Source organism: Dysidea avara, chromosome 2, assembly GCF_963678975.1.
Source record: "Dysidea avara chromosome 2, odDysAvar1.4, whole genome shotgun sequence".
In the NCBI taxonomy this organism is placed as follows: domain Eukaryota; kingdom Metazoa; phylum Porifera; class Demospongiae; order Dictyoceratida; family Dysideidae; genus Dysidea; species Dysidea avara.
Genome location: NC_089273.1, coordinates 28,659,784 through 28,683,304, shown reverse-complemented (window position 1 = coordinate 28,683,304; position 23,521 = coordinate 28,659,784). Strand labels below are relative to the sequence as shown.

General features: G+C 36.9%; 1 protein-coding gene across 1 annotated transcript; it reads left to right on the top strand.

The window, feature by feature from the left end:
* Window positions 1–855: 855 nt before the first annotated feature.
* Window positions 856–23,000, top strand: LOC136244213 (delta-like protein C). The gene is made up of 8 exons (XM_066035767.1): window positions 856–1,151; window positions 11,458–11,598; window positions 14,119–14,250; window positions 15,172–15,300; window positions 16,188–16,739; window positions 17,849–17,986; window positions 18,952–19,413; window positions 22,683–23,000. Exons 1-8 carry the CDS (start codon window positions 1,073–1,075, stop codon window positions 22,919–22,921), a joined length of 1,872 nt encoding a protein of 623 aa, XP_065891839.1. The 5' UTR covers window positions 856–1,072; the 3' UTR covers window positions 22,922–23,000.
* The last annotated feature ends 521 nt before the right edge of the window (window positions 23,001–23,521 follow it).

Here is a 23,521-nt window from a genome sequence, read left to right as displayed (position 1 = left end):
GATTCCTGAAAACTAAATTCTGCATGCTTACCATTTCCCTTTTGCTTTTTTAAATTGTGCAATCCGAACTTTTGAAAATCATCAATTTCATTGCACACTATTCTTTTTACCATGAATTGATAGCCACAACAATACAATAAACATTTAAACAACAGTCATACTTTTTACAAGTGGATTAATGGATTTTAAGGGATATGTGCTAGTAACTTGGAATGTTCTGATACATTGAAATTCAACTTGCCAGCTGTAACACAAGGTTGGAGTGGAGACATGGACACCCTTGGACAGCCACCCTGATGTTTTTTTTCTCTTTCACTTTGAGTGACACAGGTGGTCTTAAGACTCCTATATTAGGCTGAAGACTCCATATGACTTGCTTGGCCATCTTTTGCGGTGAACTCTCAATAGTAAAAGAAAATGACTTGAAATATACATTATATATTTATTTAAATGTGCAACCACTTAATATTTAATAAGGCTGCTGGTGACAATGGGTACAATGTCACTTACAGTATATTAGTGACATGTTGAGAAATGTGTTATTATGCTATAAACGTCAGTCATCATGCTCTAGTTGATGAATTGTGTCAGTGAAGCCTGAACAAACTGAATGAGGTTATGCATTATAATGTAATAGCAGTCAGTGATGGCAGTAATAGAACTTCAACAGTGCAATATGAGTAGGATACAGTTACAAACTAGATGAATTAGTGTAGGTACCTACATTACTTATATTACACTGAAGGCCTGCAAGCAACCATGTGATATATTATTGTGAATGTGTGATTAGTTACAAAACAACACAAAACGTACTTATATGTAACGCGCACGATAAAACTAATATTTTCATGATGATCAGCATGTGGACAAACCCCACAGCGATTTTCATCCTCATTGGAGCTCAGACGACGGAGCAATCCCAAGTTAAACACGAGTTGTCATTTTGTGCCAGGGTTCTATTGGGGAATATACGGAGAATTTTTTTATTTAAAAATCTCGGATACTGGAGTGCCTACTAAAGAAGCATTGACTGAACTATGAATTGTTGTAATATAGTGCATTTCAACTAAGGATGGAAAGCAGTACTATTTCAGCTATTGTTTTGTGTTGTGTTTTCGTCAATTGTTTACATGCTGGTGTTGTTGCACAAAGTGAGTAACTTTTATCTATTTCAGTATACGTGTAGCTAGCTACAACTTTATTGTTGAACATTTCAGTGTGCTATATATATATTATAATTTGTCGCAGTTTATTGTCACCACCCACATGCCACCGCATAACTATAGTTATTCAACTTTTCTATTCATGATGTGCAGCTAGTATAGATATAATTTTTAAATAACCAAACATATGTGACTGTCGCTGAGAAAATACCTTACTTCAGTAGCAGCGAGCAGTAGCTATATAGTCATAGCAGCGGCAGCAAGCATTAATTTTAAAATGCTTGCATGCTACCGCTGCTTGCTGCTACTGCTAGCTGCGTCATTTACATATAGCTAGCAGTAGCAGCAAGCAATATAGCTGGTAATAGCAAGCAGTAGCTAGTAGTAGCAGCAGAGACAGCAAGCAGTAACTGCAATAGTATAGATACGTAGCTGCAGCAGTACTAATAGTAGTGCAGTAGTAGACTACACGAGCAGTAGCGAGTAGCTAGTAGCGGCTAATTTTAGTTTAATAAAGTTAATATTTAGTACAGTAATAATAGCGGTAGCAGCAGTAATTATCAGTAGCAGCGAGCAGTAGCAGCGAGCAGTATAGCAGTAGCTAGCAGAAGAGGATGAACTGTTGCCAGTTATGCATAATAGCTAAAAGTGAAAAATCACGGTAGGGGAGCATAGCTATGGCCTTTGTCGGGGAAAAACGCATGCCTCAGGGTAGCTAGTGATAACTCTAGTACGTGTATTATAGCTATATGCTGGGAGGCACGCATTCCTAGTGATGGTATAATTATGTAGTTATGCAGGGGAAATACGCATCCCTATAGTGATACTGTGTGCAGGGTAATAATCCCTCGAAGAAAATACATTCGTCGCTGTGACAACGGCTTCAGTCGTGGGCCGCACTATGGCACGACACATCATTATTATTATTTTTTAATGGACAAAAATTGCTTGGCAGTACAAGATTGTCAAGCTAGGCCGCAGGCCTTTGAGAGTGCCCATATCTTGTTGTTCTCCATAAATCATCGAGATTCTTCTTAAATAGTGCCACGGTTGGTGCAGAAATAACATCTGCTTGAAGAGAATTCCACAAATTAACTACTCTGTTGGTGAAAAAATTATCGTGTGTCTTCATTATATAACACCCTGAACAACTAGGATTCAGCTGTGTGACCAGATATCTTAGCTAATTGCTACACGCATGAAACATGATGATACTTTTATAATAGCTACGTACAGTGTAGCTATACAGCTAGCTAGCTATAATCAGCTTGATGATTTCTTCTCACTCAAATTGAGAGAGAAGACCATCATGATTATGATGAATGTGTACAATAAAAAAGAGACAAAAGTGTAACTACATGCATACGTACATACAATAAGAAAAAACCCTATAAGGTAACTACAAAATCTAGTTCAATCAGTCTGGGTCGATAGTCCATTCTTTATAGTTCCTCCCAAAACAACTACGTGCCAGGCTAAGTGAGCTCAGCAAGCAGGATAAATTGTATCGGATTAAGAATGGTAAAATAGTTCTAAGAGAAGCTTCCTAATTTAGACCAACTCCATCATATCAAGCCATATAATATCAAGATCAAAATAGCTACAGAACAGATTTTAGTGATGCAGTGTCTCAAGCAAGTATTGTGATGAACTTGATCAGAAACTCTTGAATAATTTTTTAAGATATATGCGTCATACTCCTTAATGGAGGTTTTGCATATTAAACTTAATAATAAAAAAAAATCCTCTGAGATGCAGAAATTGATGGCCTAGCCATTTCATTCAAAACAGCTCTAGTTTCATAAAATAATAAACATGTTAAACAAAGCTTGCCATAGCTAGATATAGGTTCTCGCTTATGATTTAAGAGATTAAAGATTAGGTAAGTTATAGCTTTGGGCTTGCTAGCTATACCAAGACTTGAAGTGATCAAGCCAACACGCGACATGGTGAGTATATTGGCAGGAAGAAAGAAAACGCGATTTTCGTACCTGCGTGGCTCTGTGCTGCCTTTACGAAACAAAACGTGAACACACCCGCCAGCTTAAGTACTCCACATACCAAATTTTAGCGAAATCGCTTTAATGGTTCTCGAGATATGCTTTTTGCTTTTCTTCGTCTTTTCGCACACTTACAAAAACTGCCATATCTGATTGCTTTGAAATTTGGCACACAGAAAGGGGGTATAAAGGCGCATCTCGCTACTAGCATTGGCTGGAATACGATATACAGTCAAGGAGTTATTAGCGATTATTTACGAAAAGTAACACCAATATGTTGTCACGCCTACAGGGTAAACCACTTATGGAAAGAAGCTGAAAATCGGTGGGTGAATAGGTTAACTATTGAACCTTAAACCTTTTACAGTTTGAAAGAAATCGAGCTAAGATACAACGAAAAACCAATAGTGTGTAACAATTACGCAATCGAGATTTAGCTAATAAAAGAACGACTATACTTGCCACGGTTGCTGGAGGTGTCTTTGCCCCCCTGGTGGTTGAGTCCTTGGGTTTGTGGTCTGCTGCTAGTCGTCCTGTCTTGCAGGATATTGTTTTGAGGACAACCACCATGCAGGAGTGGCCTAGCGTACCGCCATCTGCTAGAGCAACTCTCTGTTTGTCTGTGGGGCCACAGTGCCCGGACATTTTTACACCTATTTATCCTGTTGCCTGGCAGTCCTTTGTGAGAGTTGAACTCTGTTTCAATCTCCCACTCCCTGCAGTTTGGTCAGTAGTCTGCAGGGCTTTCTTTTTAAGGCCCCTGTTTGGGGGTTTTGCTGTGTGTATGCTGGCGGTCCACACGGTGTTTTTGTAGGTCTGTGTAGGCCCTGTAAGTTTAGCTGCTTTTTCTACTTTTTGTCTGTTATAAATTAAATTAGGTTTAACTTCTAGCTATAGAGATCGGGGAAGATGGGAGTGCCATTAGGGCCGGAATAAAACTACTTGCCACGCCTACCAGAAAAATCGTTTGGAGTAATGCTTTGAAATCGCTGTACAGATGGAGTAATCATCTTAGAAAGGCCCATCAATGGTGTAGAAGAATCAAACTTAAAGCCAACACGAAATCCAACTTCGTGTAGCAAGTGCGAGATCGAGATACTCTAATAGAGCAGTCATCCTAATAGAGCAGTCACCTTGAAGAGGTCAGCTAGAATCAAGTAACCCGTATAGAGATCAGCTACAAACAAATCACCACGTAGAGAGATCAGTTAGGAAAATGTCACCCAGCAGATAGTTCAGCTAGAAACAAGTTACCCTGTAGAGAGATCAGCTACAAAAAAATCACCGTGTACAGAGATCAGCTAGAAACAAGTCACCCTGTAGAGATATCAGCTAAATGCAAGTTACCCTATAAAGATCAGCTACAAACAAATCACCCAGTATAAATGTGCTGGGAACAAATCACCATGTAGAGAATCAAACACCATGTAGAGAAATCAGTTAGGAACAAGTCACCCAGTAGATAGTTCAGCTAGAAACAAGTTACCATGTAGAGAGATCAGCTACAAACAAATCACCCTGTAGAAAGATCAGCTGGATACAAGTCACCCTGTAGATGTATCAGCTAGAAACAAGTTACCCTATAGAGAATCTACAAACAAATCACCCTGTAGAAATATGTGCTGGAAAAAATCACCATACAGAGAATTCAGTGCTAGAAATAAGTCACCCTGAAAAGAGTTCAATGAGAGTTTCAGCTACAGTTCAGCTATTATTATTATTATTATTATTATTATTAGCGCTTTATAGTGACCAGCAGAAGTTACCTTATTACCTACAGAATGTGATAGTCATTCAGTGTTAAATATATAAATATTTAATCAACAAAATGCTATACACACAATTGCTTCTTTAGTTCCACAATTCCTATATTAAAGAACAAAACAAATTAAAAGGAAGCACCTAAGCCAATTTATGGCCGGCTTTGTGGCTTGCAATAAAAAAAGAAATGATATCTAAACCAAAACAGCCAAACTGTAAAAAAAGAGTGCGACCCCCCAAAAGGCCAGGGTGAAAAAAGATGTGAAATAAATGGCTGTGATAATAGGTTAATGGCAAAATTTTAATTACAACAATCGGGGTGAATTTGGTGCTGAATCCTAGTGAAACTTAGAGGAGGCAATGAAAATTCACCTGAATTGTTATAATTAAAATTTTTACCATTAACCTACCATCACAGCCGTTTCTTGTCTGCCACCTTGGATTTCACATCTTTTTTCACCTTGACCTTTTTGGGGCCGCACTTTTTTTACAGCTTGGCTGTTTTGGTTTAAATAGCTATATACAGTACCAAAACAACCAAGCTGTGAAAAAGACAGACATTAATAGAAAAAAAAACAAGATGGTGGCACAATCACAATCTTAAATGATTATGTTATACCACTGATTTGCCAATTTCTTTCCCCCTTTGAAATTAGAATAGATGTAGCATTTTGCTCTCTGCTTTTACCATTGTATTATTCCAAAAATTGTGCTGGCAAAATTGGCGCATCCCTAAATAGATGTATATATATATATATCTAATCCAAAACAGCCAAGCTGTAAAAAAAGGGTGCGGCCCTCAGAAAGGATATGGTGAAAAAAGATGTGAAATCCGAGGTGGCGGCCAAGAAATGGCTGTGATGGTAGGTTAATGGTAAAAATTTTAATAATGACAGTTCAGGTGAATTTTGTGCCAAGACCAAGCGGCACAAAATTCACCTGAATTGTCGTTATTAAAATTTTTACCATTAACCTACCATCACAGCCATTTCTTGGACGCCACCTTGGATTTCACATCGTTTTCCACCATAGCCTTTTTGAGGGCTGCACACTTTTTTACAGCTTGGCTGTTTTGGATTAGATTTCACTTCTTTTTGTATTTGTATACTCCAAAGCCGGCCTATAGCCGGCTTTGGGACTTTTTAATCTATCTTTTTTTTACCACAGGAAGAAGAAAAGATGAAGCAGATGTACCTTAAATATTTCTGATTTTATCAGTAAATGTACAAAATATATATAATACATATATTTATTACAGAACTTTCCATGGTGGTTTCTTTGTAACTGAACACTCTTCAAGGTAACTTCTTCTAGCTGATCTCTCTACAGGGTGATTTGTTTGTAGCTGAACTATCAACAAGGTAACTTCTTCTAGCTGTTCTCTCTACAGGGTGATTTGTTTGTAGCTGGATTCTGTACAGATGATTTCTTTGCTGCTGCGCTCTTTACAAAATGGTTTGTTTGTAGCTGAACTCTCTACAAGGTAACTTCTTCTAACTGATCTCTCTACAGGGAGATTTATTTGTAGCTGAACTCTCTACAGGTGATTTGTTTGCAGCTGAACTATCTAGATGATGGTTTCTTTGTACCTGAACTCTCTACATGGTGGTTTCTTTGTAGCTGAACTCTCTACAAGATAACTTCTTCTAACTGATCTTTCTACAGTGCAATTTATTTGTAGCTGAACTCTCTACAGGTGATTTGTTTGCAGCTGAACTATCTAGATGATGGTTTCTTAGAAACCATCATCTAGATAGTTCAGCTGCAAACAACTTTCTTTGTACCTGAACTCTCTACAAGGTAATTTCTTCTAGCTGAACTCTCTACATGGTGGTTTCTTTGTAGCTGAACTCTCTACAAGATAACTTCTTCTAACTGATCTTTCTACAGTGCAATTTGTTTGTGGCAGAATTTTCTACAGGGTGATTTCTTTGCAGCTGAACTCTCTACATGGTGGTTTCTTTGTAGCTGAACTCTCTATACAAGGTAATTTCTTCTAGCTGATCTCTCTACAGAATGGTTTCTTTGTAGCTGAACTCTATAAGGTAACTTCTTCTAGCTGAACTCCCTACATGGTGGTTTCTTTGTAGCCGAACTCTCTACAAGGTGACTTCTTCTAGCTGATCTTTCTACAGGGTGATTTGTTTGTAGCTGAACTCTCTTCATGATGGTTTCTTTGTAGCTGAACTCTCTACAAGGTAACTTCTTCTAACTGAACTCTCTACAGGGAGATTTGTTTGCAGCTGAACTCTCTTCATGATGGTTTCTTTGTAGCTGAACTCTCTACAAGGTAACTTCTTCTAGCTGAACTCCCTACATGGTGGTTTCTTTGTAGCTGAACTCTCTACAAGGTGACTTCTTCTAGCTGATCTTTCTACAGGGTGATTTGTTTGTAGCTGATTTTTTTACAGGGTGATTTGTTTGCAGCTGAACTCTCTATATTGTGGTTTCTTTGTAGCTGAACTCTCTACAAGGTGACTTCTTCTAGCTGATATCTCTACAGGGTGATTTGTTTGTAGCTGAACTCTCTTCATGATGGTTTCTTTGTAGCTGAACTCTCTACAAGGTAACTTCTTCTAACTGAACTCTCTACAGGGAGATTTGTTTGCAGTTGAACTCTCTTCATGATGGTTTCTTTGTAGCTGAACTCTCTACAAGGTAACTTCTTCTAGCTGAACTCCCTACATGGTGGTTTCTTCGTAGCTGAACTCTGTACAGGTGATTTGTTTGCAGCTGAGCTCTTTACAGAATGGTTTCTTTGTAGCTGAACTCTCTACAAGGTAACTTCTTCTAGCTGATGTCTCTACAGGGTCACTAGTTTGTAGCTGAATTCTCTACATGGTGGTTTCTTTGTAACTGAACTCTCTACAAGGTAACTTCTTCTAGCTGATCTTTCTACAGGGTGTTTTGTTTGTAGCGGAATTCTGTACAGGTGATTTTTTTGCAGCTGTGCTCTTTACAGAATGGTTTCTTTGTAGCTGAACTCTCTACAAGGTAACTTCTTCTAGCTGATGTCTCTACAAGGTCACTAGTTTGTAGCTGAACTCTCTACAAGGTAACTTCTTCTAGCTGATCTTTCTACAGGGTGATTTGTTTGTGGCTGAACTCTCTACAAGGAAACTTCTTCTAGCTGATCTCTCTACAGAGAGATTGGTTTGTAGCTGAACTTTCTACAGGTGATTTGTTTGCAGCTGAACTCTCCACATGATGGTTTCTTTGTAGCTGAACTCTCTACAAGGTAACTTCTTCTAGCTGATCTCTCTACAGGGTGATTTGTTTGTAGCTGAACTATCTACAAGAAAACTTCTTATAGCTGATCTTTCTACAGGGTGATTTGTTTGTAGCTGAATTCTGTACAGGTGATTTGTTTGCAGCTGAGCTCTTTACAGAATGGTTTCTTTGCAGCTGTACTCTTTACAAGGTAGCTTCTTCTAGCTGATGTCTCTACAGGGTGATTTGTTTGTAGCGGAATTCTGTACAGGTGATTTGTTTGCAGCTGAGCTCTTTACAGAATGGTTTCTTTGTAGCTGAACTCTTTATAAGGTAACTTCTTCTAGCTGATATCTCTACAGGGTCACTAGTTTGTAAATGAATTCTCTACATGGTGGTTTCTTTGTAACTGAACTCTCTACAAGGTAACTTCTTCTAGCTGATCTTTCTACAGGGTGATTTGTTTGTAGCGGAATTCTGTACAGGAGATTTGTTTGCAACTGAGCTCTTTACCGAATGGTTTCTTTGTAGCTGAACTCTCTACAAGGTAGCTTCTTCTAGCTGATGTCTCCACAAGGTCACTAGTTTGTAGCTGAACTCTCTACATCGTGGTTTCTTTGTAACTGAACTCTCTACAAGGTGACTTCTTCTAGCTGATCTTTCTATAGGGCGATTTGTTTGTAGCTGAACTCTCTACAAGGAAACTTCTTATAGCTGATCTTTCTACAGGGTGATTTGTTTGTGGCTGAACTCTCTACAAGGAAACTTCTTCTAGCTGATCTCTCTACAGGGAGATTGGTTTGTAGCTGAACTTTCTACAGGTGATTTGTTTGCAGCTGAGCTCTTTACAGAATGGTTTCTTTGTAGCTGAACTCTTTATAAGGTAACTTCTTCTAGCTGATATCTCTACAGGGTCACTAGTTTGTAAATGAATTCTCTACATGGTGGTTTCTTTGTAACTGAACTCTCTACAAGGTAACTTCTTCTAGCTGATCTTTCTACAGGGTGATTTGTTTGTAGCGGAATTCTGTACAGGAGATTTGTTTGCAACTGAGCTCTTTACCGAATGGTTTCTTTGTAGCTGAACTCTCTACAAGGTAGCTTCTTCTAGCTGATGTCTCCACAAGGTCACTAGTTTGTAGCTGAACTCTCTACATCGTGGTTTCTTTGTAACTGAACTCTCTACAAGGTGACTTCTTCTAGCTGATCTTTCTATAGGGCGATTTGTTTGTAGCTGAACTCTCTACAAGGAAACTTCTTATAGCTGATCTTTCTACAGGGTGATTTGTTTGTGGCTGAACTCTCTACAAGGAAACTTCTTCTAGCTGATCTCTCTACAGGGAGATTGGTTTGTAGCTGAACTTTCTACAGGTGATTTGTTTGCAGCTGAACTCTCCACATGATGGTTTCTTTGTAGCTGAACTCTCTACAAGGTAACTTCTTCTAGCTGATCTCTCTATAGGGTGATTTATTTGTAGCTGAACTATCTACAAGAAAACTTCTTATAGCTGATCTTTCTACAGGGTGATTTGTTTGTAGCTGAATTCTGTACAGGTGATTTGTTTGCAGCTGAGCTCTTTACAGAATGGTTTCTTTGTAGCTGAACTCTTTATAAGGTAACTTCTTCTAGCTGATATCTCTACAGGGTCACTAGTTTGTAAATGAATTCTCTACATGGTGGTTTCTTTGTAACTGAACTCTCTACAAGGTAACTTCTTCTAGCTGATCTTTCTACAGGGTGATTTGTTTGTAGCGGAATTCTGTACAGGTGATTTGTTTGCAACTGAGCTCTTTACAGAATGGTTTCTTTGTAGCTGAACTCTCTACAAGGTAGCTTCTTCTAGCTGATGTCTCCACAAGGTCACTAGTTTGTAGCTGAACTCTCTACATCGTGGTTTCTTTGTAACTGAACTCTCTACAAGGTGACTTCTTCTAGCTGATCTTTCTATAGGGTGATTTGTTTGTAACTGAACTCTCTACAAGGAAACTTCTCCTAGCTGATCTCTCTACAGGGAGATTTGTTTGTAGCTGAACTCTCTACAGGTGATTTGTTTGCAGCTGAACTCTCTATATGATGGTTTCTTTGTAGCTGAACTCTCTACAAGGTAACTTCTTCTAGCTCATCTCTCTACAGGGCGATATGTTTGTAGCTGAACTCTCTATATTGTGGTTTCTTTGTAGCTGAACTCTACAAGGTGGCTTCTTCTAGCTGAACTATCTCTCTATAGTTGCATGAATTCCCTACAAGGTAACTTCTTCTAGCTGATCTCTCTACAGGGTGAATTGTTTGTGGCTGATCTCTCTACAGGGTGACTTGTTTGTAGCAGATTTCTATACAGGTTACTTGTTTCTAGCTGATCTCTTGAATTCTCTTTAGGGTGACTGCTCTATTAGGATGACTGCTCTATTAAGATGACTGCTCTATTAGAGTATCTCGATCTCGCACTTGCTACACCAAGTTGGATTTCGTGTTATAACTCCGTGGCTTTAAGTCTGATTCTTGTACACCATTGAAGAGCCTTTCTAAGATGATAACTCCATCTGTACAGCGATTTTCAAAGCAATACCCCAAGCGGTTTGTCTGGTAGGCGTGGCAAGCAGTCGTTTTTTATTAGTTAATCTCGATTGCGTAATTGTTACACACTGTTGGTTTTTTCGTTGTATCTTCCTGGTTTTTAGCTCGATTTCTTTCAAACCACAAAAGGTTTGAGGTTTAATAGTTAACCTATTCACCCACCGATTTTTAGCTTCTTCCCATACGCGGTTTACCCTGTAGGCGTGACAACATATTGGTGTTATTTTTCGTGAATAATCGCTCATAACTCTTTGCCTGTTTATCGTATTCCAGCCAAAGTTGGTACATAGATGCGCCTTTATACGCCCCTTCTTTGTGCCAACTTTCAAGGCGATCGGATATGGCGTTCGCGTTTTACAGCAGTTTTTGTAAGTGTGCGAAAAGAGGAAGAAAAATAAGAAGAAAAAAAACGAAGAAACTAAGCAAATTTTTGAAGTCGCATATCTCGGGAACGCTTGAAGCGATTTCGCTCAAATTTGGAATGTGGAGTGCTGAAGTTGGAGGGAGTGTTCACAGCAAACATCGTTTTGTTTCATCTAGGCAGCACAGAGCTACAGAGGTGCGAAAATTGCGTTTTCGTTCTTCCTGTCAATATACTCACGGGTGTTACGCGCCGGCTTCTTGGGCCGCACGACACACTACTGTGTGTCTTGATCATAACTTGGCAGTAACTATGTACATCACAATCATTTAATGTTACTTCATATTTTGTAAGGGATTAGCTATTTGTGATCTTCAATCAATGTAGCTTGTTATTACTTATCAAGGAACTGTGATGAAAATGACGACAAGTTCTTCTTTTACAATGAATGGAATGCGGAAGATTGCTGTAAAATTGGAAGTTCTTATTCAGATGCTGATGGCAATTGTATTGATTGTTATGTAGGAGGTATGATGTGATTGTGAGTGATTATAATCATAAATGTATCTAGACTAAATGCAGTAGTCAATTGTGCCCAAAATGGATGTATATATCTCACTTTTGAATGCTGTGCTTTATGAATTTACAGCCATGTGATAACTTCTGTGTAACTGCTCAGGGGGTTGATCCAGGGTTTGGCAAATAGGTAGTAGGCAGGAAGTTTGCAGAAAGTACATACAGCTCCCCAAAGCTATAATGATGGTATTATGTTTTAGGACTAAAATCTTGATGTAGAGCAAGTTTATATTTTTACGCACAAATATCATTGGAAATGAATTATCCTTTATAATATTAGTGTTGAGCAGTGATCAAGGATCAGTGACAGTCATGAGTAGTTCACTTTGTGACTCCCTCCCAGAAGAAATTGTTACCTCACCAGACTTTGATCATTTTAAAACGCTATACTTAATATATCTGTACATGCATGTATGTTACGCTCAACTCTGAGTCCTTTACATTACAAATAAATAAATAAGCCTAAATTGTCATATGGCATACAAAGAACACTGTGTATGTATTTCATAATTTTTTTTGAAATCTTACTAGCATGTTAAATGCGCCCCGTGGGAAGTTCTATTTTTGACTGGAGCAGTCAAAATTTAGCACTTGACTCTAGGTGCTACCATAGCACTTTTAGGTGCTACATATAAGTTTTACCAGTGTACAGTCAAATATCTCTAATCCGATGCTCAATGGGAGCCATAGATTTTGCTGAATTAAGGAGGTTGTTGGATTTCCAAGTCACCTTTTAATCTGACATTGTACAACATCTACAATAATGTCAGATTATGCAGTAACTTATATACAGGTAAAACAGATCACTCAAATATTTTTAACATGAATTAATTTCAGTATTATAGCTTTTTTTCTGTTATTGTTAACCAATTAAATGCTTTGGTTACGTAAAAAAACTACTTTCTGTGATTGTTTTTAATGCTACTAATATTCTCTTTAAGATCACAAAGGTAAAAAATAACGTATTCCCAAGTCTAGGGAATCAAATTTTGTGTTGGATTACGGAGTACAGAGATGTCAGACTATAAAAGTTGCTTCTATACAAAAGTGTTGGTAAATGACATTTTGGTCAGATTAGAGAGGATTCTGGTATCAGATTTCAGAGGTTCAACTGTATCCAGTGACTGTTCTATTAGAGCATTTGCTATTAGAGCATTTCGATCGTGTAGATTTTTTGTCGTGATGGGGTACGTGCAACCTGTGCCCCACCCTCCTACAACTGCTGCTATTACCAATAATAATAATTTAATTAGGTAGTAAACAGAGGTAGTGCACCTCAATTTTAGAAATGTACGATGTAGCTATAAAGTGGTCATTTTTGCAATCCCAATTCACCAAAATTAGCTAGTAGAATTATACTCAATGATTTATCCAAACTACAGCCTAAATCCGGTCTAAATTAGCAGGATTATTTGGCACAATCCTACAACCAATTGTAGGAATATTTATTCAAGCTAGAAATGTTTAATCAGTGGCGGATACAGGGGGGTTGCAATGGTTTCAGCTGAAAACCCCTCTGAGAACAGCATGTGCCCCAAATTTATTGACAACTCGTCATGTGGGTGATAAAATCACCACGAGTTATACATAGTGTGTTATAGTAGAACTTTCTACTGGCGAAACTTCAACTTTTTCCTTTGAAATCACAATTATGGCGTTGAAGAGTAGGTTGCGACCTTTTTTTTTTGGACTTCGACTTACAACTAGGCTGAAGTTGAATGGAATCTGAAACCCCCTCTTAAAATTCTAGATCCGCCACTGTTATTTGTAACCAAGCCTACAATAATAGGACATGTGAACACATTAATTTGCCTACTTTTTCAAATATTATCACCCATAACTTTCTACCCATAACTTTCTGTGCTATCATTCTATGGCATTGAAAACTTATGCAGATATTAAGCAATTACATAATTGGTTTTGTAATAGAAGTTGCAGGATGCAAATATTTCATTCCAGTACTGAGATATAACCTGTTGTTTAACAGAGTGTAGTTTGTACTCATGTGTTTACTTTTATGGCCAGGTCATTTTTTTTTATTATGTTATAATAAGGCATTGATGGTTCGGTTTCAATAAGAACTAGTTACCACACAGGCAGTCACCATCTCACAGATTCTGTTAGTTGTCATGATTGTACAGAGAATGTATGCACATATTTTGCCTGATTAGTTCAGAAATAGCTGGAGATAGTGGGGAATAATAATAATAATGAAAGACAGCTCTCTATATTATTATGTGAATACATTATGTTGAGAAATGTAAGACTGATTCTTAATCATTATAACATGTAGCTATGTTTAGCTTCTACTGCTATGGCTAACCTGCAGCTGTAAAATGTTTTGTCAGTTTTTTCAAAAGGTTTCAACTTTACACCTGTGTGGCTATGCTAAAAACAAAGAAATACCTTGTCTGTTTTAAGCATTTAATGTATTATGTTTCCTCTGATACTCCATGGTACATTTTGTTACAGGTTGCTTTGCAGATCCATCATGTAATGATGTTATTGATGATCACACGACAAATGAGACCAAATGTTGTGCTCTTAATGGTCAAAGTGTATTGGATGATACTTTTCACTGCAGTTATGGACTACAGTGTCCAGGTAAATCAATCAGTACATTTATTTTTGTGATGATTTTATAGTATTATCACAGTAATTGCAAGAGTACACAAGTGGTACATGTATAGTTAGGTGATAAAAGTGTTATCACACTAGAGGCTGTATAGAAGGATAAAGCAAGTCAGTATGTAGGTACTAAAAACAGGACAAGTAGCTGAAGCCAAGTATAGTAACCTGATTCTCCATCAAAATGCAAGTCACAACTAATTTAAGTACTTTGTATGCTCAATATAATATAATATTTTCAATATTGTAAAAGCTCATGAAAATATTTTAATTATTAATAGTGTGTTGGGTATCAAAACTAACACTCTAAAACTATACAGTGCTTAATATAATATTAATCATAAGCTCAACAAATAACATTATTTCACATAATGATACATACTTATTTTATTACTACACACACAGCACAGCCCAAGGTAATGATTACTGAACAAATGTTTTAGTTACTCTGCAATGAACTTTAGATAACAAGACAGAGAGAAGTATGCATGTGTGTTCTATTAGAGAAAATCATTTTGCCTCTATGGACTGGGTACAGCTGCTACAGATGCTCTAAAATAAATATGGAACTACACCTGTACACACATGATTATAAGTATGCATACTAAACTAAAAATGAGATATTTGGTTTAATAAAATAACATTTTAGAAGACATCATATTTTTGTCACTGTAATAGTTCAGACTTACATTGCTACCCTCTTACACTATAAAATTGGTGGTTAAAATCAAATGCTACAGCAAGGATCATCTTGAAATACACAACCAATATCATGCATAACTACTCAGTACAAGGAGCAGCAGTACTGAGCTTTTAATTTTCCTATGTAGTTTACGTACCTAATTCATATTACAAAGTTGTTCAGATTTTAACTGTACTTATGATACTGTCTTACAGGTTGCTATGCAGATGACTATTGCTTTAGAAGAATTGATAAGACCAGCCTAACTGAGAGAGAATGTTGTGCTGTTAATGGTTATAGTATTTTGTTAGGTCAGGATAATTGTGTTCAATTAACATGTCAAGGTAAATCAAACATAGCCAATTGTCCATACCTGTGAAATGTGTATACTTGTGACATATGTAATACATACTGGTGAAATGATAAGTACATTACTGACTGTAAACTCTGCATAGAAGAATCAGGACATTTCCAATCACATACTTCACTCACATTATTTTTGTCTAACAAATTTTAAGTTCCTGCCAACTATTAAAAATTCGTATATGCAACTGGGCCTGCGAAAACAGGGCATGTGGGCACAAACTACACCTTGTCACATCAGTGGTCATATCTCAGTACTGGAACAGAATACTTGTATTCTGTAACTTGTATCATAAAGCCAATTGAAGTGGAAAATTGCATTGCCATAGCATAATGGTACAAAAAAGTATGAGTGGTGGGAGTTTGAAAAAGTATGCAAAAATCATGTGCCCACATGCCCTATATTTTTGCAGGCCCAGTCACATAATATATAGCTAAGCATACAAAATTATGATTTATGCCTTATTTCAGTGACTATACATAAGCAGTCCAAAAAATTATTATTATGAAGGTACCATTGTAAAAGCAATCAGATAGTGTTACCCCATATGTGGTCTCTATGCAATACTTTATTACTTCCATCACTCAGATGGAATTAGAAAAAAATCTTTGAAACCCTACAAAATGTTAGCCATGTAATGGTGAACTTACAATAGCCTAGTGCTTATATATAATCCATTGGCATGGCCATGCTAGTGTGCAAGTACATTGTGTTAGTGCTTTAATGTTGGAAGGTGAGCAGGTTGACTTCAGCTTAGAAAACAGCATTTATTTTAAACTACTACATATTTGTGCATATTGTGGAATAACTCATTACATACCTTCTTTGTAACATATACACATCATAATAGAATCATATTGCCTTTAGATGTCTGTACAGATACTTTAACATGCCAAAATGGAGGATTACCAGATGATGATTGTTCAATGTGTGTTTGTCCACCTGGTTTTACTGGTGATAACTGTCAAACCAACATTGATGACTGTGATCCTAATCCTTGTATGAACAAACAAATTTGCAAAGATGGAGTAAATTCGTATACTTGTACTTGCACACCGGGCTACACTGGAATGACATGTTCAATAAACATTGATGACTGTTTTCTAAATCCCTGTCAAAATGGATTTTGTCTTGACAGAGTTAATTCTTATACTTGTGTTTGTCCACCTGGTTACAATGGGATAAACTGTGAAATAAGCACTGATGTTTGTGCTTCTAGTCCATGTCTCAATGGTGGAACATGTCAAAATGGGATGAACTCATATACCTGTGTCTGTGCACCTGGCTACACTGGGTATAACTGTCAAACTATCATTAACAATTGCAATCCTAATCCTTGCCAAAATGGTGGAATTTGTGAAGATAGAATTAATTCATTTACTTGTGATTGCAAGAATGGATTTACAGGAGATACTTGTTGTAAGTGTACAAAAACAGCTATCATCCCCAGCTATGAACTACTGTAGCTAAGTAATTCCATCAAAACCACTCATCTAATAGCTTGCCAAATGGTTACTCTACTCTGTTGCCATTCTAACTTCATGATACACAAAAATTAGCATGTGCATATTCCATAGAACTGCAAAAATAAAGAAAGGAAAAAAGCACTTTATACAACATAAGTACTTAAAACAGGTAGCATTTGTGTAATTTTGCTATAGTCCATCTCCTGTATACTTTATGAATAAGTTTTTCAGTGAAAGCTTGAGAGTGCTATAGGAAAGATGTCTATGCTACTGCCAAAATTTACCCTGCTGAAACCATCATGGTACTTCTTTGCACATGCATTACATATAGTAACATGAATACATAGTCATTAAAGATCTACACTTTGAAACCATAGAAAGAGAATCAGCGCTGACAGTCCAAATGTGACCGGATATGCAAATGGGGGTCTTCCAAATTTCTAAGTTTGATTAATCATACTGTAACTCTACATGTGTTTAAGCAATTGTCTTATACCAAGTTGTTAGGGGTACAGTGTGGCCGAATTTTAGGCTAGTGCCATATTCACAGTTCGTATGCCTGAGTCAAATATGCTAAAAAATTAACCTCCCTAAATTTTCACTTATTAATATGTTCTTCAGTATTCCAATTATGTTTTTGCATTATGTTCCTAGATAAATGACATTTCGTACAATCACCTTGGGGTATTTTAATCAGTGAATGCTCTATTAAAGTATTTCACTACAAAGTGACTGTTCTATTAGAGAGTATCAATCGAAGTACATTGCATTTGAGTGCTCTATTGCAGCTAGTGATTGCTCTGTCTATTATAGTTGAATTAAGCTCCATAGTTTGAAATATCCACCTAATTGTTAGCACTCCAGCGAATTATGCTTTTTATTATGCTGGCATATTTGACACATGCCTACTTCTGGTTGTCAAGTTCATGCAATTCGAAAGGCTATAAGACCTCTTTTCACAGTTCCGTTCACAAATATACACTTCGATATGCATGTAATACTGTGTGGATATAACATAACCTTCAAGAATATATTGTAAATAATTTATCTTCTTTCACACAGCAATAGGTTGTCATCTTAGTGAACTTTGTGATGATGTTAGTATTACTATTCAAACTAGTAGTGTTTCTGAGTGTTGTGAACTGGGAGGAAGATCCTTCAGTAGCGGCACTAGTTGTACTACAGCATGTGGACTGACTAGTGAGTTTCGTAAAAAAATATCGCAGCATTACATCTTACAGTGTGCATGCTACCCTTTTATAATATAAATTATATACATATCCTTCAATAATGGCACTAGTTGTATTTCAGCATGTAGACTGACTATTGAGTTGTCTTTAAAAATGCAGTATTGATTTTATAAAGCTTAGTAAGCATTCCAGTCTGTTATGAAAAAAGTGGACTTTTATAATGCTCTTTTTAGATAGAATATTGACCACTGACCTCAAAAATATTTAATATATACTGGGGCTACTTTGACATACACAGGACTTAAAACTGAAAAAGTTGCAGTTTTCGCAAGGGATCCCCATACACTGTAATGCTAAAAATGGCAATTGAATTACAAAGGCTTCAGTAGCAGTTGCAGTTAGCTGCACATTTGTACAAATAATGATACATAGTAACTTCAGGGTTTATTGTATCTCAGATATTATTGCATGGTTAGAGGTAAGCGAACTATGTTTCACCTACTGCACACCTGTCAATACAATGTACCCATAGGCAAGTGCCTATCTCAAGTAGGTAAAAAACTTACATAATAAAATTAAGCAAGGTGTCATAACGATGCAACAATACCTAAGGTAGAAATATGGTTTTATTGTTGTGCAGAATTTGAAGAGGTTTCTATTCTTTGAGTTTGCTATAGCTGAAAATTGCTAAATAACTTTAAAGTAAGCACCATATGAATATCTTCCATGTGACAGTAAAAGTTTCAAAGTATTCTGCATACATTACAAGGCTTAACATGTTACAATTTGACACAAAACTTACTTAGATGTAATAGGAGCTTTGATGGCAGATTAAACGTGCATTGTTATTTTGTGCCAGAGTTCTATTGGGGAATATACAGAAATTATTTAATTAAAACATCTCAGATACTGGAGCCTACTTATAGACCCATTCATACATACCTGTATAGTTTCCAACAATATTTTTCTCAACAGAGGGTGACCCACACTTCACAGTGCCACTATTATCTAAGGATATACTTTGTTACTCAGTTAGAGGAAGCTCAGGATTGGCATACAACTTGATCTACAATAAAGACTTTGTTATCAATGCCTATTTTGTGGAAACTGAAAGGGATGTTACTTCAGTTGGCAAATTTGCTGTAATACCACACAACAACAATAAATCTAATGCTGTAGTCTTTGACTCTGTCAGTCAGGAGGTAGTAGTGGTTGGTGAAGGAGTCCTTAGTGCTGCAATGATTAAACAAATAATTTTCTCTGAAAATGATACCGTAGAGTTTACCCAAAAATTTCAGAAGCAGACTGGTAATCCTGTCATACATGTGATATACAGGAAGCTACAAGCTGAATTTGATGTCACCTTCTATCATAATCTTCTTGACGTGGACTGGAGTATGAATTATGATAAACTCTTTGACTCACACGGATTAATTGGTATGTTATCAATATTATCATCACTGTGTGTGTATGCAGAAAATACATGAGGAGGTACTATATGTCAAGAGGCTAATACAACATGAGCAGGCCAATCTAATATATTGTTTTCCTGGTGGTCTTACTCAGAGTGGTCATCTCGAGTACCTAAACTGCTTTGATTTTTGCTGTTCAGATTATCAGTATGTATTCATACATTCCATTTCAACAAACTGGTAGGATTAGTTTGGGTGACTTTCAATGTCACGCACATGATCATTCATGCTTTCCAAGTAGGGTTGTTTAATTTAAAACTCAATCCACAAGTTACCCTATATGAACTATGTAATGATCATTTTATTCAGTTTCGATTACCTATGTTACCTCAAATAGACACACAGTTGCACACAATAGAAGCCTTCGTCTCTTGTTTTGACAATTCCTGTCACAAAGTAAAACAAAAACAATCAAGCCTAAAATAATTGGTTTTAGAGCAACCTCAAACCCTTACAACAGGTTTCTATGGAATTTAAAATATACATATTTAACAGAATTTTCTGCTTACTAACTGACTAAACAGACATCTTCTGCCAAACATAATTTAACTGTGGTTTATGCCCCACTGGCTTGATTTATTCACTGTTCGATGTTGCTTGCAATGGATTCAAGGCATTCCTTTTTGCCAATTGCAGCGGCTCCAGTGCATACATCATGACTTACCTTTGTCCTCCTTTGTGTCCTATTTCTTTCTCCATTGCCTTGCCAGTTGCTTTTAGAATTGTAGTAAGTGGACTGATTGAAAAAGGGATCCTTGTACTCCCCTTTGTAATGCTTAGTAATGGGAACCACTCTATGTACAGAACTAAATCCTTTAGAGAGTATTACGTATAGCTGAACTACGTATATATCTACAGACTGACTTTTTTACATGGCCAAATGCTTTACAACTGATCTCACTACAGGGTAACTTGTTTGTATAGCCAAAATATCTATGGGGTGACTTGTTGTCTCTACATGGTGACTTGATTCTAGCTGAATTTGTTAGCAGCTGAAATTTTACTATAGAACAGCTTGTAGCTGTACTCTCTGCATGGTGAATCAATTGTAGGCTTTGTAGCAGATATATCTCCACAGGGTGATCATGTCTTGTAATATTACTGAACTCTCTACAGGGTGACATGCTTTTAATTGAACTCTAGATCTGTAGAGTGACCTGTTGTGTGATCAGCTGAGCTCTTTACAGGGTGATTTGTTTGTGACTAAACTCTCTATATGGTGACTTGATTATCCCTATAGGGTGATTTGTTCACAGCTGAAATTTCTGCAGGGTGACTTGATTATAACTGGCCTCTGTGTGATTTGTAACATAGCCAAACTATAAGACTCTTTACAGCTGACTTAGAGCATTGCTAATCTCTCTACAGGGTGGTTAACTTTTAGTTAAATTCTGTAGAGTGATCTGTTATTGAAGCTGAACTCTTTACAGGGTGACTTGTTTGTGACTAAACTCTTTACATGGCTACACTGTTAAAATTCAGGTGTTGGTGTGACACCCCTAATTTACTACGATTGTATAGGGGTGTTGTGATAGCACTCACAAATAGTGTAAAGGTGCTACAACTACACCTGTTGGGTGTTCTCTAATGTACAACACCCCAAAAGAATGTGTGTGAACACCCTTTGTGCTTCTCAACACCTCTGTGTCAGGGTGTAATGAAGACACCACTCATGGTAATCTGTTATATCTGGTGTTGCCTAATCCACAAGCCTTGTAATGATATGTTCAAGCGCTTTCTTTGTAGTTCTAAACTCTCCTAATTCTAAAATTCAACAGCAATCATAAAAACATCCATTATGCTGATTTGTAGCTAAAATATATGCTAAAATGTATTAGTCACTATTATGCAAGATAAACACTTGCATGGGTGATTATATATTTAATGTTGAGTAAACTTGGCATTGTGTACTCTTGATTGGTTAAAACTAGCTTGTTTGGGATAGCATATTAAGTGATGCACTTTAACTCTGATGGGGGTGTGGTGAGAACATCCAGGGTGTCAATAGGTGATTCTGTGAATAAAATCCCACAATTAAACATTTTTTGGTGGTTACGTTATAAGTACAAATTGCTACTTACATAAAGTGTATAGAGAGAAGCAAGTAAGCCTATCTGTATTCTTGTATGATTACTGTATTTCACAGGTTATATGTATTTCCCAATTAACCATGCATAACATGCAGGCCAAGATGAAATGAGCTCCACCCACACAAGGCTTCAGAAATTAATAGACAAGTGCCTAGTGTTATTGTAACACCCCATAACTGTACATCTAACACTCTAGGGTTGTATCCATAGCACTTTTGGAGTGCTGCCTGACACTCCCATAGCTCCTTAGCAGTGCTGCCTAACACTCTAGAGGTGTACTCATAACACCTTTACGTAGCACATCAGGGTGCTATATTTAAACATGCAACTGAGCACCCTTATAAGGTGCTAGTACAACACCCATATTTTAACAGTGTATATAAGGTGACTTGATTATCTCTATAGGGTGATTTATTCACAACTGAAATTTCTGCAGGGTGACCTGATTGTACATATATAGCTTGTCTCTGTGTGATTTGTAACATAGCCAAATTCTAAGACTTTTTGCAGCTGACTTGGAGCATTTCTGAACTCTCTACAGGGTGACTAGCTTACAGTTTAACTCTGTGCGATGACTTCTTATTTAACTGAACTTTTCACATGTGACTTGTTTGTAGCTGAACCCTCTACTGGGTTACTTGTTTGTAGCTGATTTCCCTACAGGTTGACTTGTTTATTACTGAAATTTCTTGTTGCAGAACACGACTTGTTAGTTGAATGTATATGCTATAATATATACCTCTTTACAGTAACTGAACTCTCTGCAAAGTGACTTGTTATGTATCCGAACTCACTTCAAAGTGGCTTGTTTCTGTAGAAAGTGACTTGTTCACTACTACATGCTAATTTGTTTGTAGTTGAACTCTCTTTATGGTGACTTGATTGTAGTTGATCTCTCTACAGGGTCAGTAAATTCTAAATAGTCTAGCTGAACTCAGAATATAAATAAATTTTGAGCGAACTTTTGAGTGAAATTCAGTAGGTCAGAAACAAATTTGCTAGAAACAAAAGTATATAGGTGTAAATTTTGCACATGTCCTCATTAATTTTGTCATAAATAATTATATTGTAGGATTTGCATGCTAATGCTTATTCAAATCTACTTTATTGTTCACAATTCTTATGGCTAATAATACTGCTGTAGGTCAATTTATGAAGAAAGGCATCCACATTGATGGTCAGAAGGAAATGCTGCATTATTCAGATGATCGTGACCCAGTACCGGTTACTAGGTACTCTACTAAGACTGACAAATGGTGTTGGAAAGTGAAAAATTATGGTGACCAAGGAGAGGGTCTTATTGAGGGTGACATACTAGACTATGTAGTACCTACTATCCTGGATGTTCCTGTCAAACTTGAGAAGTTCATCAAAACCACCTAACACTTGTTACTGGACTACATACATGCATAATTTGTACATACAGTATCTAAATATTTAAAGTGCACATTGATAAATATAATTTTTGACTTGATTTGAAAATCTACAGTACCAGGCATATTGTATATTCCTAGATAAATGATTTTATATTTAATTGGTAATACTGTGGTTACTTACCTTGACAGCTACATGGGTGACTCATACGCAAGTGAAATTTCCCAGACATGGATAGATCTAGAGTACACGAAGCAGCCTCAACAATTTAGATAGGGTTTTTCACAATTTTGCTGTATCATAAGTCCACTCAAATGGATGGAGGGTGGTAGGGTGGGAAATACCTGAGTACAAAATGGACTAGTATTGTATTGGCGATCTCAAAACTAAACCACATGCTCTATGGACTACAATGGCACCAAACACGCACACACACTTCACATACAGTATGCATTATCATAACTTTGTACTCCAAGCCAATAACCTTGTCTCAAGTCACCTCCAGTGACTCTAGGGCAATGTGTGGGGTTTGCATTTCATCTCCAGAAAGGAGGCCTGGTAAGATTAAGGAAAAGTTAGCATAAATATTATGGTAAGCTTTCCAAATCA